General features: G+C 32.5%; 1 protein-coding gene across 1 annotated transcript in view; it reads left to right on the top strand.

Moving 5' to 3' along the window:
* LOC136042803 (monocarboxylate transporter 12-B-like) overlaps positions 1–9,449 on the top strand; it is a gene marked incomplete at both ends in the record, with an annotated part of 35,744 nt that extends 26,295 nt beyond the window's left edge. Inside the window, 2 exons of the mRNA XM_065727744.1 lie at positions 294–517; positions 9,122–9,449. Coding sequence (XP_065583816.1) covers positions 294–517; positions 9,122–9,449 — 552 coding nt within the window. The remainder of the gene's footprint in view (positions 1–293; positions 518–9,121) is intronic.
* Positions 9,450–15,075: the final 5,626 nt, after the last annotated feature.

Below are 15,075 nucleotides of genomic sequence, written 5' to 3' on the forward strand. Positions count from 1 at the left end.
AACAACGTCTCCGTTGATATTCAATACCTATCTTATAAATCGTAGTTTCTGTCCTATTTCCAAAGTTGTACAATTTTAATCGAATACTTGAAGTTTGAATGTTCAAAAAAAAGTTTTTAACAAAAATGTTGAAAAAAAGAAAAGAATCAATTGACTTGAGCTTCTAATTTATTTTTCTTCTGCCTGAACGGACTTGAACTCTCCCAAATTTCTCTCTGGTTGTGAGTGACACTCAGCCAGAGAGAAATTTGACAGCATGCTAATCATTATGAATGGATTTTTCTCCATTTTAGTCGGGTTCGTTTCACGAGGAATGCAGAATGACGTCAAGTTCACCACACCTTACAGTGCCAGAACAGGAGAATGAATCAGATTGCGGGAGTGAAGGGACGCTGCAAAAACTTCGAAGCCGGTCGGTAGCGAATTCTCGTCAAGACTCTCAGCAAAGCCTCTCTGGGGTCATGTATAGACAAGATATTTTATATAGTAGGAGTCTCACGAACCTGCCCCAAAATAAGTAAGCGATGAAGTTATTTTTTTTCAATTCTTCATTATAAGAAAGATTTTTCCTTGTTTGAAAACAAGTTTACAAGTATATTTTAAAGTAAATAATAACATATTAAGCCGCGTTATGCCGCATTAATAACGTATTATGTAGTTTCATTAATATGGGCATCTAATGGTTGTGCCTGCCGTTTCTTTTTTTTCGCCTTTTATTAAGCTAAAGTTAAAGTAAACTTTCACTTTATTTTGAATTGCTTACATATATTCTATCTATTTCTCTTTTATTATACTCTTGTACTCTTTACATCCTAAATAAGTTCAAAACAAAATTACTTATGCTCTTTTCTGTTAGAAAAGAGACGAACATCATTGAGAGTATGAGGTTTTCCAGAAAGAAAAACAAAATCGAAATAGAACTATTGTTTCGTATGCTAACTAAAAACAAAACTCTTTTCGATATAATGCTATTTTAGTTGTTTTTAACTTAGTTATTTCTCCTACAATTTTGTGGCGTATGGTGATACTTGTGATGTACCACATCAGTTTTACTAAAAAAAAAAAAAAAAAAAAATTGGAACTTGGAAACATTAAGCAAGGTAAATGACTTTAACAATATTGGAAAGGGGCTTGCAAAATCCATATGACATAAGCCATTGATATATCTCCATGGCTCTGATCATAAACCTCCTGGGAAAAAATTGCTCAGTTTCTTCTAAATTGTAGGTGTTTGAACAAAATTTAGTACCTACTTAAAAAGGGTATCCTATCCCACTCCCCTACCACAGCATTGCGATCTTTGTAAAAGAAGTTTTTTTTAACAATTATGGAACCGTTTTCTCCTACAATAAATCAGCTAATACTGTAAATTTGGATATAGAAATGCAACCCCGTTCTATGCCCCAAATTTCAGGTCTGTGTGCAACTATTCTAAGTAATTATGCACAATTGAAAGAGATAAAGGGAAGTAAAACGTGATATTAGTAAGTTAAATTAAACCCCTCCTCAAGAAAGGCAATGGAGTGAATATAGTAGCTATGTAAGGTTATTAACTTGATTTCGGTAAGATGGATATTGCTGAGTATGGTGATACTAATTAGACCAAGATATTATGTAGACAAGGCTTATGGGGAAGAACTGAGCAATTCTAGGATACGGAGGCGGTTAAATTTTTTGGAATCTTTGAGTAATTAAGGTGTCTGAGTAATTGGGCCTTTATAATCCTGACTTTTACTAAATATATATATGTATATATATATATATATATATATATATATATATATATATATATATATATATATATATATGTAGTATATATATATAAATAGTAATATATATAAGTAGTATATAGTAGCATATATATATGTATATATATATATATATATATATATATATATATATATATATATATATATATATATATATATATATATATATATATGTTTATATATAATATATATATATATGTTTATATATAATATATATATATATATATATATATATATATATATATATATATATATATATATATCATGAAAAGAGAAATCACCAATGCTACAGCACAAACACACAAAAAAAAAAAAAAAAAAAAAAAAAAAAAAAGACAGAAGGAGAAAAGGAAGACTGTTTTCCTAAATTAGTGATTAATATAGACCAGCACTTGAATGAGGCCTTAACCCTACTCATCCATACAATCACATAGGTCAAACAGCATAGCCACACACAATCAACCATAAAGAATAATCCATGGACAGGCAGTCATGTCGTCAATAAGTATAAGTCGTCATTTACCGAACAATAGAAAAAATAGTATAGACAAATAATTCAGAGGCAACACCCAACATAAGGGCTCATCAGGAGAATACACTGGCCTATATAGGGTTTCGCCACTCTAAATTCTCTACCCAGCACAGTGTTGTGGCTACCACAGAATATCCATGGCATCCCCGCGTCAGGTATCACCCCCAAAATACATGCCTATGAAAAAAAAAACAGCAAATGTAAAACAACCAAGTAAAACCAAAACAAGCTTATCCTGTTAATATATCCCTCCCTTTAGCAACAATAGGTAAACTAAATATTATAAATTTTACCAAATCACAAATATTAACACATTGCAAAAAACCTGAATGAACTAAACAATTATAGAATTCATCTTTACCATGTGGCTAATTTTTTAAAAAAAATCCGCTCAATTAGAAACACAATTCAAAATAAATGGCGCTGTGACAACATTTCTCGAACCTCCGAAATTAGTTAAAAATTTCTTTAAGTATTTCTAGATAATTCTTTTGATATTTATTTAAAAGTTCGTTATAATGAAAACTAAATTTTTTAAATTGCCAAGTTAATTTATTTGCAGAAAAACCTCTTGATATCAATTTTTGGCTTAAGATTTTACATCTATTTTTAAAATCAATATAATTACTACAAATCCTTGCATAACGAAGTAACTGTGAGAAAAACGCTGAATACGTGATATTTGAGTGTATATTACTTTCAGGGAATGGGAAACTAATCACTTCAAAATCAAAATCATCCGTTTTATTATACATTTTAAAACTTAATTTATTATTATCACAAATATTAATATTTAAATCTAAGAAATGATCTTCATGACCAGCGCCATGACTAGGCTCAAGAATAAGCTCTGATGGATATATATTTTTAGAAATATCAATGAAATCTTTACAATTTAAGACCAAAATATCATCTAAATATCTTTTATTATTTGACAAAGCATGTTTTAAATTAATTGGATTATTCTTATCCATCATATATTTATATTCTAGTTGACTTAAAAACAAGTCAGCTATAAATGGGCTGGCATTCCCCCCCATGGGAATTCCCATAATTTGCTTGTACAAATCACCCCCAAATCTTATATAAGTATTGTATAAAACAAATTCCTATAACTCAAAAATCATATCCAAGCTGTAACATCTCAAGTTAACTGTAGTATTAAAGCAGTTTGTCCATATGGCTTTTTTATTATAACTGTCTATTTTTAAGAACCTTTTACTAGATAAGAGGAAAGATTTCTTTATAACAGTTTTTAAATTATCAAACACTAAATTAAGTGATAAATTAGTATACATTGTCGCAAAATCGAAAGACTCAATTCTTTTAGCTGAAACCATTGTTAAAGAATCTATCACCTGCAGTGAATTATTAACACTCCAATATGGATTAAAATTCGAAAATTTTCTAATACCAGAACAATAGGTTTTAAGTTTATTTACAATTTCCTTTAAAATTAAAGAGAGGTCAGTAGCAGCAATGCGGGTTGGACATTTAGCTGCTCCAGCAATAAACCGTGGTTTAGGGGGATTCTTATGAAATTTTACAGTCCAATAGAGGAAAGGGAACTTTTTATCATTGTCATTTATTTTAATATTAAAATTTTTAAAAAGTATTTCTTCAGTCTTTTCAATTAAATTCTCATCCTCTATATTTACCTTTTCATAAACATTAGTTGTGCATAACTCCCTTTTTAAGATATCACAATACAGCTTCTGACAAATTATGGCAAAATTATTATTAGCTTTATCCACTGGCACAATTACAAATTCATTCTTTAGATTAGCAATTGCTTGTTTAATCTTCGCATTATAAAATAATGATTTAGTGTTACTATTTTTTAAGTTAGAATATATTTTATTTCTTACTCTACTAATAATTAAATTCTTCCAACTTTGAAAACTCTCTTTATTTTTATTCTCTTTCTTACACCACTTATCAATAAATAAATCAAAATCATTTTCCAAGCCATCAAGAACACTCGATGGTTTCAGATGATGAGAAAGACGGAAATTAGCCCCTTTATTCATTATAATTTGAAGATCATCTTGCTTTATTATTGACAAGTCCCCTGTTATAACATGTTTGTAAGTAGGATTTACAAATGGGCCAAGTTACTTACAATTACGAACCGGTTTCCAATTTATATCGCTATCTAGTTTTTTTAGTATATATATCTATATATATAAAAATAAGTTGTCTGTCTGTGGATGGATGGATGTGTCAGGTGACGTCACCTGAAAAAACTGGATCAGGTGACGTCAAAACTGAAAAAACTAAAAAAAAGGCAAAAACTACAAAAAAAAACTAAAAACTAATAAAAAAAATAAAAAAGCTAAAAAACTAAAAAAACTAAAAAAAGGCAAAAACTACAAAAAAAACTAAAAACTAATAAAAAAGCTAAAAAACTAAAAAACTAATTAAAGGCAAAAACTACAAAAAAAACTAAAAACTAATAAAAAAAAATAAAAAAGCTAAAAAACTAAAAAAACTAAAAAAAGGTAAAAAACTAAAAAAACTAAAAACTAAAAAAAAAAGGAAAAAACTGAAAAATAAGCTAAAATAAAGGTAAAAACCAATAAAAAACTAAAAAAAAAACTGAAAAAACTAAAAAAAGGCAAAAACTACAAAAAAAACTAAAAACTAATAAAAAAAGTAAAAAAGCTAAAAAACTAAAAAAACTAAAAAAACTAAAAAAAGGTAAAAAACTAAAAACAATAAAAAATAAAAAAAAAACTAAAAAAAAGGAAAAAACTGAAAAATAAGCTAAAATAAATGACGACACTCAAAGAGAAAGCGACCAGGACAAAAGGAATGTTCGATTAGCAATCAACAAAGCACCGGGACACAGGGAGTATAAATGACGACCAGGACATAAGTAAAAAAAAAATTAACAAAACTAAAAAGAAGGTAAAAACTACAAAAAAACTAAAAAGAAAAAAAAAACTAAAAACTAATAAAAAAACTAAAAAATCTAAAAATCTAAATAAACTAAAAAAGAAAAAAAAAGGAAAAAAATAAAGGAGAAAAACAAAACTAAAAAACGAATGTATATACAGACCGGGACACCGGGATACAAATGACGACCGGGACACAGGGAATATAAATGACGACCGGGACACAGGGACACAACTACAACGGGGAAACCGGGGGAAACAGGGGGATGTAAATGACGACCGGGACACCGGGACAGGGAATGGTCGATTAGCAATCACCATCAACAAAGCTCAAGGGCAATCATTAGAATCATGAGGTATAGATCTGAATACAGATTGTTTTCCCATGGACCATTATATGTTGCATGTTCAAGAGTCGGTAAACCTGACAATCTATTTATATGCAAAGACAATGGGACAGCAAAGAATGTTGTATATTCGCAAGTTTTACGTAGTTAAAACCATATATATATATATATATATATATATATATATATATATATATATATATATATATATATATATATATATATATATATATATATATCTATATTCACAGGTGGGACATAGGGACACAACTACAATGGCGCGTAACTATTATGGCGCGTAACGACTTACGCGCGCGGGGGGGCTTGGGGGGGGCGCGAAGCGCCCCCACCAACTAGGTGTTGGGGTGGCGCGAAGCGCCACCCCAACAGCTAGTATATAGATATAATCTGGCGTAACGGACAGACAACTTATTTTTATATATATAGAAGATATATATGTCTATATATATAAAAATAAGTTGTCTGTCCGTTACGCCAGATTATATCTTCTATATATATAAAAGAAAACAAACTAGAATGTAAAAACTGGAAATTGCATAAATATTTCGAAATATTTTGACAATAGATTAAAGTAATTCGAAAAAAGAAAAATGGTAAAAAACTAAAAAAAATTAAAAAAAAACTAAAAAAAAATTAAAAATTAAAAAAATTAAAAAAGTCAAAACCTAAAAAGAAAAAATGTAAATAAATAAAAAGATATAAAACTAAAAAAAAACTAAAAAAAGCTAAAAAACTAAAAAAAAAAGAAAAAACTAAAAAAAACCTGGGAATTCCACAAATATTTCAATATATTTTTACAATAGATTAAAGTAATTCGAAAACCTTAAAACAGATACCCCAATTTTGAGGTTTAATATAAAGTGTTGGAGCTTTAGCATACTTGGCACGTAAAGATTTTTCCAAGTGTCAATGTTAGAATGAACATTGACAAATTGAAGAAAACAAATCAATAAAAAGAAGAAACTAAAAAAAAGAAAAACTAAAAAAGAAAAAAAACTAAAGAAGAAACTGTATCCATATACATAAAAATCTATATATATATAAATAAGTTGTCTGTCTTTTATGTCTGTTACACTATGTCTGTTACGCCAGATTATATCTTATCTATCTATATATATAAAAATAAGTTGTCTGTCTGTCTGTGGATCAGGTGACGTCATGTTTCTGTGTCGGCTGACGTCATGAAATTAGTTGTCGTCATTTTTGCTTTGACGGTGACGTCATTCAAGATATTTAAGACATATGTTCACGTAGAAATCTATTAATGTTTAAGTTTACAATGACTGATGAACTTACCATGGCAAAAGCCGATGAAGATGCTCAAAGAGTCTATGCCAAAAAACTTGCTGCTGATAGAGAAAGTCAGAAAAGAAAGCGTGCCGAGGAATCAAAAGAACAGCAAGGAAACAGGCTTGAGGCTAAAGAACGCAAAACCGCGCAGTTAGATGAAGATCCCCCTGGACAGCGAGAGTCAAAACATATCAAAACTGAAAATGATAGCGATGATGATTGGGTTTGGGATTTTGACTTGGATAAGGTCATCAATGCCTACCAGATTTTAGTTAAAAAAACAAAGGTTCGGCGATATGTATTTCATAGTGAAGGTGAAAAATAAAGAAGAAAAAGAAAACTGAAAAAAAATGTAAAAAACTAAAAAATACTAAAAAGAATAAACACTCAAAGAGAAATTACAGACCGGGACACAAATGACGACTGGGACAGAGGGAATATAAATAACGACCGGGACACTCAAAGAGAAATTACAGACTGGGACACCGGGACACAAATGACGACCGGGACACAAGGAATGTTCGATTAGCAATCAGCATCAACAAAGCACCGGGACACAAATGACGACCGGGACACAGGGAGTATAAATGACGACCAGGACATAAGTAAAAAAAAATTAAAAACTAAAAAAAGGTAAAAACTACAAAAAAACTAAAAAGAAAAAAAAACTAAAAACTAATAAAAAACTAAAAAAGCTAACAGGTGGGACATAGGGACACAACTACAATGGCGCGTAACTAATATGGCGCGTAACGACTTACGCGCGCGGGGGGGCTTGGGGGGGGGCGCGAAGCGCCCCCACCAACTAGGTGTTGGGGAGGCGCGAAGCGCCACCCCAACAGCTAGTATATATATATATATATATATATACATCTTATTAGACGAAAAACTAAATTTTTTTTCAAAAGTTTTATGGAATATCATTGACCAAGGCCAATTCCATATGTAATTTCAGTTTCTACACCGGCTGAACAGAGACTTTGGTCTTGTAAGATATCCTTTGTTAAGGTGATAAAGTTTAATGGTCCTTTTGGCCAATACGGTGTCAGTGGTCGAGCTACCTTTTTCGCTCTTGATATTCTCGAAGTAGCAGAAAAGTTGCCTGAAATGCTTCGAAGATCTGGTGAAAATGCAGGCATTATAGGGGTGACTGAAACTTTGCAAGAAATTGATACCTATTTAACGATACCTATATACCTATATATAACTTATATACCTATAAAAACGATACAATACCAAGAAAACAGCTTAAAGAACACCAGGAACTGAGTCGAAAATGAAAACAAATTTGAAAGAGAAAAACTAAGCTTCAGCATATTGGCGAAGTGCCAATATGCTGACATAAATCGGTCCCTAGGTGGTGTAACTTGGTATATAACCTTAATTTGTAATGATTTAAACTGAATGCATATGCGGAGGACTTTGCTTATAGCTTATAACCGGCCAGATGTAGATACAACTGGCATTACCATTATGGAAGCTCAGTGGCTTATTGAACGTTATCTTGTAAAGCACTGACGATTTGCTAGGAGGTAAAATTAAAGACTGTTGGTTTCGAATTGAGTTTCAGAACCGTGGCAGTCTCATTTACATATGGTGAAGTGGATTAAAAATGTTCCTCTGTTTTATACAGAACTAGGCAAATACTGGTTGTAGAAGTAATTTTTACCTATGGAGAACAAAGATAAGCAGATCCAAGCCCTAGTGGAGCGACACCAGCTTCAAAGACACATATACTTGTTACAAAACAAAATTCAAAAATATGCAGATTTGGCTTTCCACGAAAAGTTAGCTCACATACCCAAATAATATCCGAGGAGTCTATTGCAAATTGTGGACGAATTTGTATAGTTAAAAAAAGAGTTTCTGAGAAAGGTCAATAATTGCAGTCCTTCAATACCGAAATTATTGAATGCCAACATGGTTATTCAGTCAGGTGGAACCAATGAGGTAATTGCATGATATATTGCCAAATAAATTTTGAAATCGGATCCTTCAAATGTAAACGACAGTTTACTGACATTCCAGGTGACTAACGTTTCCGTCGAGAGGAAACAAACATTTCCCGAAAACTTTTCAAGGCATACATGCGAATTTTACAGGAGCGTCAAGTGTGAATGTGCTTACAGACTATTCCCTTTACCATTTCTTGATAGTTCACGAACATGATGTTTTCTTAAATACAAGAAAACTGGAACAACGATATCGTGTCCCTAGATTTTAAGGTATTCAGGCTACGGGAGTATGTTCAAACACTTTTGATAGATATGAAAAACACCCTCTTCATTATTCTGATTATAACATTGATAATATGTGCCTAATTGAATTTGCTATGGATTTTGAGCCTCATTATGGCAAAAGATATAAAAACTCAGTAGAGAATTTCGGTGCTGATGATGAATTGCAGCTAACTAGAAATAGAAATGTTACTCTTATTGATAATTCGAAAATAGGTTTGAAAATTAATGTTAAGAAGACTTCGTCGCTAAGACTAGGAATAAGTGAAGATGCAAAGGTGACATTGGGTAACGAAAAGATCGATCAAGTGGACAGCTTCACTTACCTTGATTACCTTACGAGTACAGTTAAAAAGGTTTGAAAGAATACGAAGATAAGTCTGCTACATATGCTGGAATAATTTTGGAATACGTTTGCTGGATAATGTTGGAATCTACAGTGTTGACAGTAGTCAAATACGGTTCTGAAGGATGGGCGCTATCAAAAACGGAGAAAGATTTTGCCAGGTGTTTTCCAGAGAAATTTCGTATGCATTGTTTTGGGTATCCGACTGACTGACCGTATTTCAAACTTTAGACTGTGATGAAAGTGTGATTCAATCCCGCTTTTTTGGGCTATAATCAGACAATGGTTGACATGACTTGTGCACATTCTATGGATGAAGGTTGTCACATTACCAAAGATTATCCTTTTCGGCCAGCCGTCTAGGTTGAACATAAAGTAGGTAGTCCTTGGTATAAAGTGGAATGATGTCGTAAGGAAAGATGTAAGGGAAATGGGAACTTCGTGGGAGGGTGTAAAGAGGTAGGGTTTGAATACATTGGGAAAGAGAAAACTGTGTTGGTCTCAGGTGGCCTGTTGCTGTGGCGGTTAGTAGCAATATTAGTAGATGATTTACTTGGCCCTTGAAAAAGGAGGCAGACAGAAAGGAAAGTGAAGAATGCAGACGAATTATGATTGAGGAAAGATTAGTGAGAGAAAGAAACGATGAAGGAGATAGGAAAAAAATAGACAAAGACAGGAAAACTAGGGAACAAAGAGGCTGATTAAATAGCCAGAGAACAAAAAGAAGAGTTGGATAGAAAAATTAGAGGATATGGGTGGAAATGATCGCAGGGAGAAATTTCCAGACGCAACAGGAATCAAACAGTTCGTGGTTACGAACTGTAGTAAGGAGCGACCCGGCTCAATAGTAACCAAAACTCTAAAAAAAGGATTTTTGATACCAATAGCTACATCAAAAGAGTCGCATTTTAATGCTGATTTTCAATATATAAGTTTCATCAAGTTTAGTCTTACCATTCAAAAGTTACGACCCTGAGAAAATTTGCCTTATTTTCGAAAATAGGGGGAAACACCCCCTAAAAGTCATAGAATCTTAAGGAAAATTATACCGTCAGATTCAGCGTATCAGAGAACCGTATTGTAGAAGTTTCAAGCTCCTATCTACAAAAATGTGGAATTTGTATTTTTTGCCAGAAGGCAGATCACGTATGCGTGTTTATTTTTTCTTTTTTTTTTTTCTTTACCAGGGGTAATTGTATCGACCCAGTGGTCCTAGAATGTTGCGAGAGGGCTCATTCTAACGGAAATGAAAGGTTCTAGTGCCATTTTTAAGTGACCAAAAAAATTGGAGGGCATCTAGGCCTCCTCCCACGCTAATTATTTTCCCAAAGTCAACGGATCAAAATTCCGAGATAGCTATTTTGTTCAGCGTAGTCGAAAATTCTTATAATTATGTCTTTGGGGACGACTTACTCCCACACAGTCCGCGTGGGAGGGACTACAAGTTACAAAGTTGATCAGTGCTTACATATTTTAATGGTTATTGGGAAGTGTACAGACGTTTTCAGGGGGATTTTTTGGTTGGAGGAGGTGTTGAGAAGAGGGGATATGTTGGGTGAACTTTCCATGGAGGAACTTGTCATGAGGGAAGAGAATTTCCATGAAGGGGGCGCAGGATTTTCTAGCATTATTTAAAAAAAAATGAAAAAATAAATATGAATAAGTTTTTTCAACTGGAAGTAATGATCAGCATTAAAACTCAAAACGAACAGAAATTATTACGCATATGAAGGGCTCACCTCCTCCTAATACCTCGCTCTTTACGCTAAAGTATTTTTAGTAATTTCAACTATTTATTCTATGGCTTTGTGATTCAGGTGTCATCAAACAGTTCGCGGTAATCAAACAGTTCGTGGTAACGAACTGTAAGGAGCGACCCGGCTCAATAGTAAACGAAACTCTAAAGAACGGAATTTTGATACCAATAGATATATCAAAAGAACAGAATTTTTATGCTGATTTTAAATATATAATTTAGTCTTACCCATCAAAAGTTACGACCCTGAGAAAATTTGCCTCATTTTTTAAAAATAGGGAAAAACACCTCCTAAACGTCATAGAATCTTAACGAAAATCACACCATCGCATTTAGCGTATCAGAGAACCCTACCGTAGAAGTTTCAAGCTCTTATCTACAAAAATGTGGAACTTAGTATTTTTTGCCAGAAGACCGATCACGGATGCGTGTTTATTTGTTTGTTTGTTTGTTTTTTTCTTTTTTTCTCAGGGGTGATCGCATCGACCAAATGGTCTTATAATGTTGTGAGAGGGCTCATTCTAACGGAAATTAAAAGTTCGAGTGCCCTTTTTAAGTGAACAAAAAATTGGAGGGCACCTAGGCCCCCTCCCTCGCTCTTTTTTCCCAAAGTCAACGGATCAAAATTTTGAGATAGCCGTTTCGTTCAGCATAGTCGAAAAACATAATAGCTATGTCTTTGGGGCTCACTTACTCCACCACAGCTCCCAGGGGAGGGGCTGCAAGTTACAAACTTTGACCAGCGTTTACATACAGTAATGATTATTTGGAAGTGTACAGACCTTTTCTGGATGATTTTTTTGGTTGGGGGGGATGAGGGGAGGGGATGGGATGGGAGGATCTTCCCTTGGAGAAATTTGTCATGGGAGAAGAGAAATTCCATGAAGGGGGGCGCAGGATTTTCTAGGATTTTCTACACATAATAAAAATATGCAAATATAGAAGTTCGTTACGCAAGTTGATTTGTTAGTTATGTATATTTTTAATAATAAAAACGTTCGTTAAAAATTAAAATTATAGTTGCCTTTTTAAGTAACCGAAAAATTGGAGGGCTGATCAAAATCAAAACTAATCAAACTAATAAAATCTGATCAAACTAAGAGAAAGCCATTTAGCAAAAAAAGCAATTAATACGCAAATTTTGTTTTAATTTTTCATTTACGGAGAGCCAAAATAAAAACATGCATTAATTCAAAAACGTTCAGAAATTAAATAAAAAAAAACAAGTTTTTTTTAACTGAAAGTAAGGAGCGACATTAAAAATTAAGACGAACAGAAATTACTCTTTGTATGAAAGGGGATGTTCCTCCCTCAACGTCTCGCTCTTTACGCTAAAGTTATTTACTGTTTAATAACATAGAATTTAGAGAAAGAGTAAAACTTTAGCGTAAAAAGCGGGACGTTGAGGGAGGAACTTCCCCTTTCATACACGGAGTAATTTCTGTTCGTTTTAAGTTTTAATGTCGCTCCTTACTTTCATTTAAAAAAAAACTTGTTTTTTTTTATTTAATTGTCTACAATAGATCTAGTGTATTTCACAAACCTCTAATTGGTGAATATTTGTATATTCCTACTTTAAAAAAAAAAGGTGCGGAACTGAACGGGTGGCTGGAGGAAAAGTGGATGTCAATGATACATTCCAAGTTAAATCACAAGGCACATACTGGCTTTTCCGAGGTATTATGCAAAAGCTTTCAAAAATTAGAAGAAGAAATTTTTAGGCTATTTGAGTTATCCCCGGAACACCTCCAGAAGTTCAGAAATAAAATAAAGAGAAATTTAGAAACCTCGAGAGATTCAAAACAAGAGATAAACAAGAGAAAAATTGGGGCGCGCAGTTGCCACGCGTTGTTGAGGCTCTCCACATTATCATTAAATGACGGCTATTAGAAAAATCTGGGTTGCAGTGGCAGCGAGCAACTTGCTAAGAGACAATCAAGCCACATGCTAAGAAATACAATAGCATATAACTCCTTAAAATATAGTCAGATTGAAACACAAAATACGCTATTAGAATTGCCTCGTCCCAAAACCCCTATGTAGGAAACTTACTGCTCCTTGGCTTCAGCAGCAAGGAAAATCGATTGGATTGAAAAACATCCGGGCTGCAGCGGTAGCTAGCAATCTAGTAAGAGGCGATCAGCCCCCATAATAAACATTGAAATAGCTTGTAACAAATAAAACTAGAATCATATCAAAAAATGAAGTAGACTATTATTATAATAAAGAACGAATCTTAGCTCATAGTGGCGGAAATATTCATCAATAGTAGTAGCCTTGGTTTAAAATAAGATCAATATTTCTTCGAAGAACTTTTACCATTATGAAAAGCATGTAGATAGTTATTTTAAATGCTGCAATTTTTTTTTTTTTGGGGGGGGGGTTAACCAAACATCTGAATTGTCAACTGAAACTTGAATAAGTCTTGAAAAATCTACATAATATAATTTTACCTGAATGCAAACTGCCAAAATATTTATGGTGTGTGAGCAATAATTTTAATTTTTCATTCAATGCAGAAAAACCTGAAAATGCTAAAATTGTTTTTTTGAATCAGATCGAAAAAGGTATGTACACTATAAGTACACTATTATTATAATAAAGAACGAACCTTGGCTCATAGTAGTAGCCTTGGTTTACAATAAGATCAATATCTATACAAAGAACTTTTACCATTATAAAAAGCATGTAGATATAGCTATGTTAATTGCTGTATTTTTAGGGGGCTTTAACCAAAAATCTGAATTGTCAACTGAAACTTGAATAATTCTTGAAAACTTTACATAAAATAATTTTATCTTAATGCAAATTGCAAAAATATTCGTGGTATCTTAGCAATAATTTAAATTTTTTATTCAATACAAGAAAACCTGAAAATTAAAAAAATAGTTTTGTTTCTTATTAGGTTCTAACTACTCAACGCGTGGCTATTTTTATTAACGGGGTCCTGGAATACTTAGCTTAGACAGTGACATTGTTTCTTCTGAGCAAGCTCAACGTAAGAAAAAGTAGAAAATTTGTAATAAAGAACGAACTCTTGCCTATACTTACTTGGATAGGCAACTTACCTATAATATAGGCTTTTACAGCTATGTAAATTATCAGTACAGTTAATTTTAAAAGGTTAAACATTAAAAGACGAACAATAGCCATAGTAACTTATCCGAGTTACAGCGGTATCTAGCAACCTAGTAAGAGACGATCACGTCCAGTATTAAAAGCAAATAGCCCATAACTCTTAAAGTAAAGTCAGATAAAAAAAAACACACACTATTAGAACCGCCTTGTCCTATACCCCTATGTAAGAAACTAACTGTCCCTTGGCTTGAATAACAAGGAAAATATATTGGTTTGAAAATCAATAAAAGTGGTTAAACTACGATATCTGCATTGCCGGCATCTTCGTTTCTTTTTCTCCCCAGATAGCTGCTCACAGGACCATAGTATAGAGCTGTTTAATGGCTCATGTTAAAGTAAAGTGCTAATCTAGTGCTTTTTGAAATTAAAAACAAAATAGTTTTTTTTTCAAATAGAATCAATTTGTTACGAAAAACTATATTTTTCTATAACTCTGTTGTAGCAAAGGCTATTCACGTCATATTGCAGACGAAAATCAGAATAGTGTTTTTGAAATCATACAAAGCATGTAGATATAGTTATGTAAAATGCAGTAATTCCTTTAGAATCTTTACTAAAAATTCGATTTGTGAATAGAAACTACAGTAATTCCTGAAAATGTTAAATAATTTCTCAGTTCAAAGTTATAATTGTCTCCTGGAACCAAACTTTATTTGGCATAACTCCTAAAGTCTTCTAAAGTCTGAACTTCTCTGTAACCGTTGACTTATATTTCCGTTGAAAAAAAAAAATCAATTTTTTT

This window comes from Artemia franciscana, unplaced genomic scaffold (genome assembly GCF_032884065.1).
Source record: "Artemia franciscana unplaced genomic scaffold, ASM3288406v1 Scaffold_2058, whole genome shotgun sequence".
NCBI lineage: Eukaryota > Metazoa > Arthropoda > Branchiopoda > Anostraca > Artemiidae > Artemia > Artemia franciscana.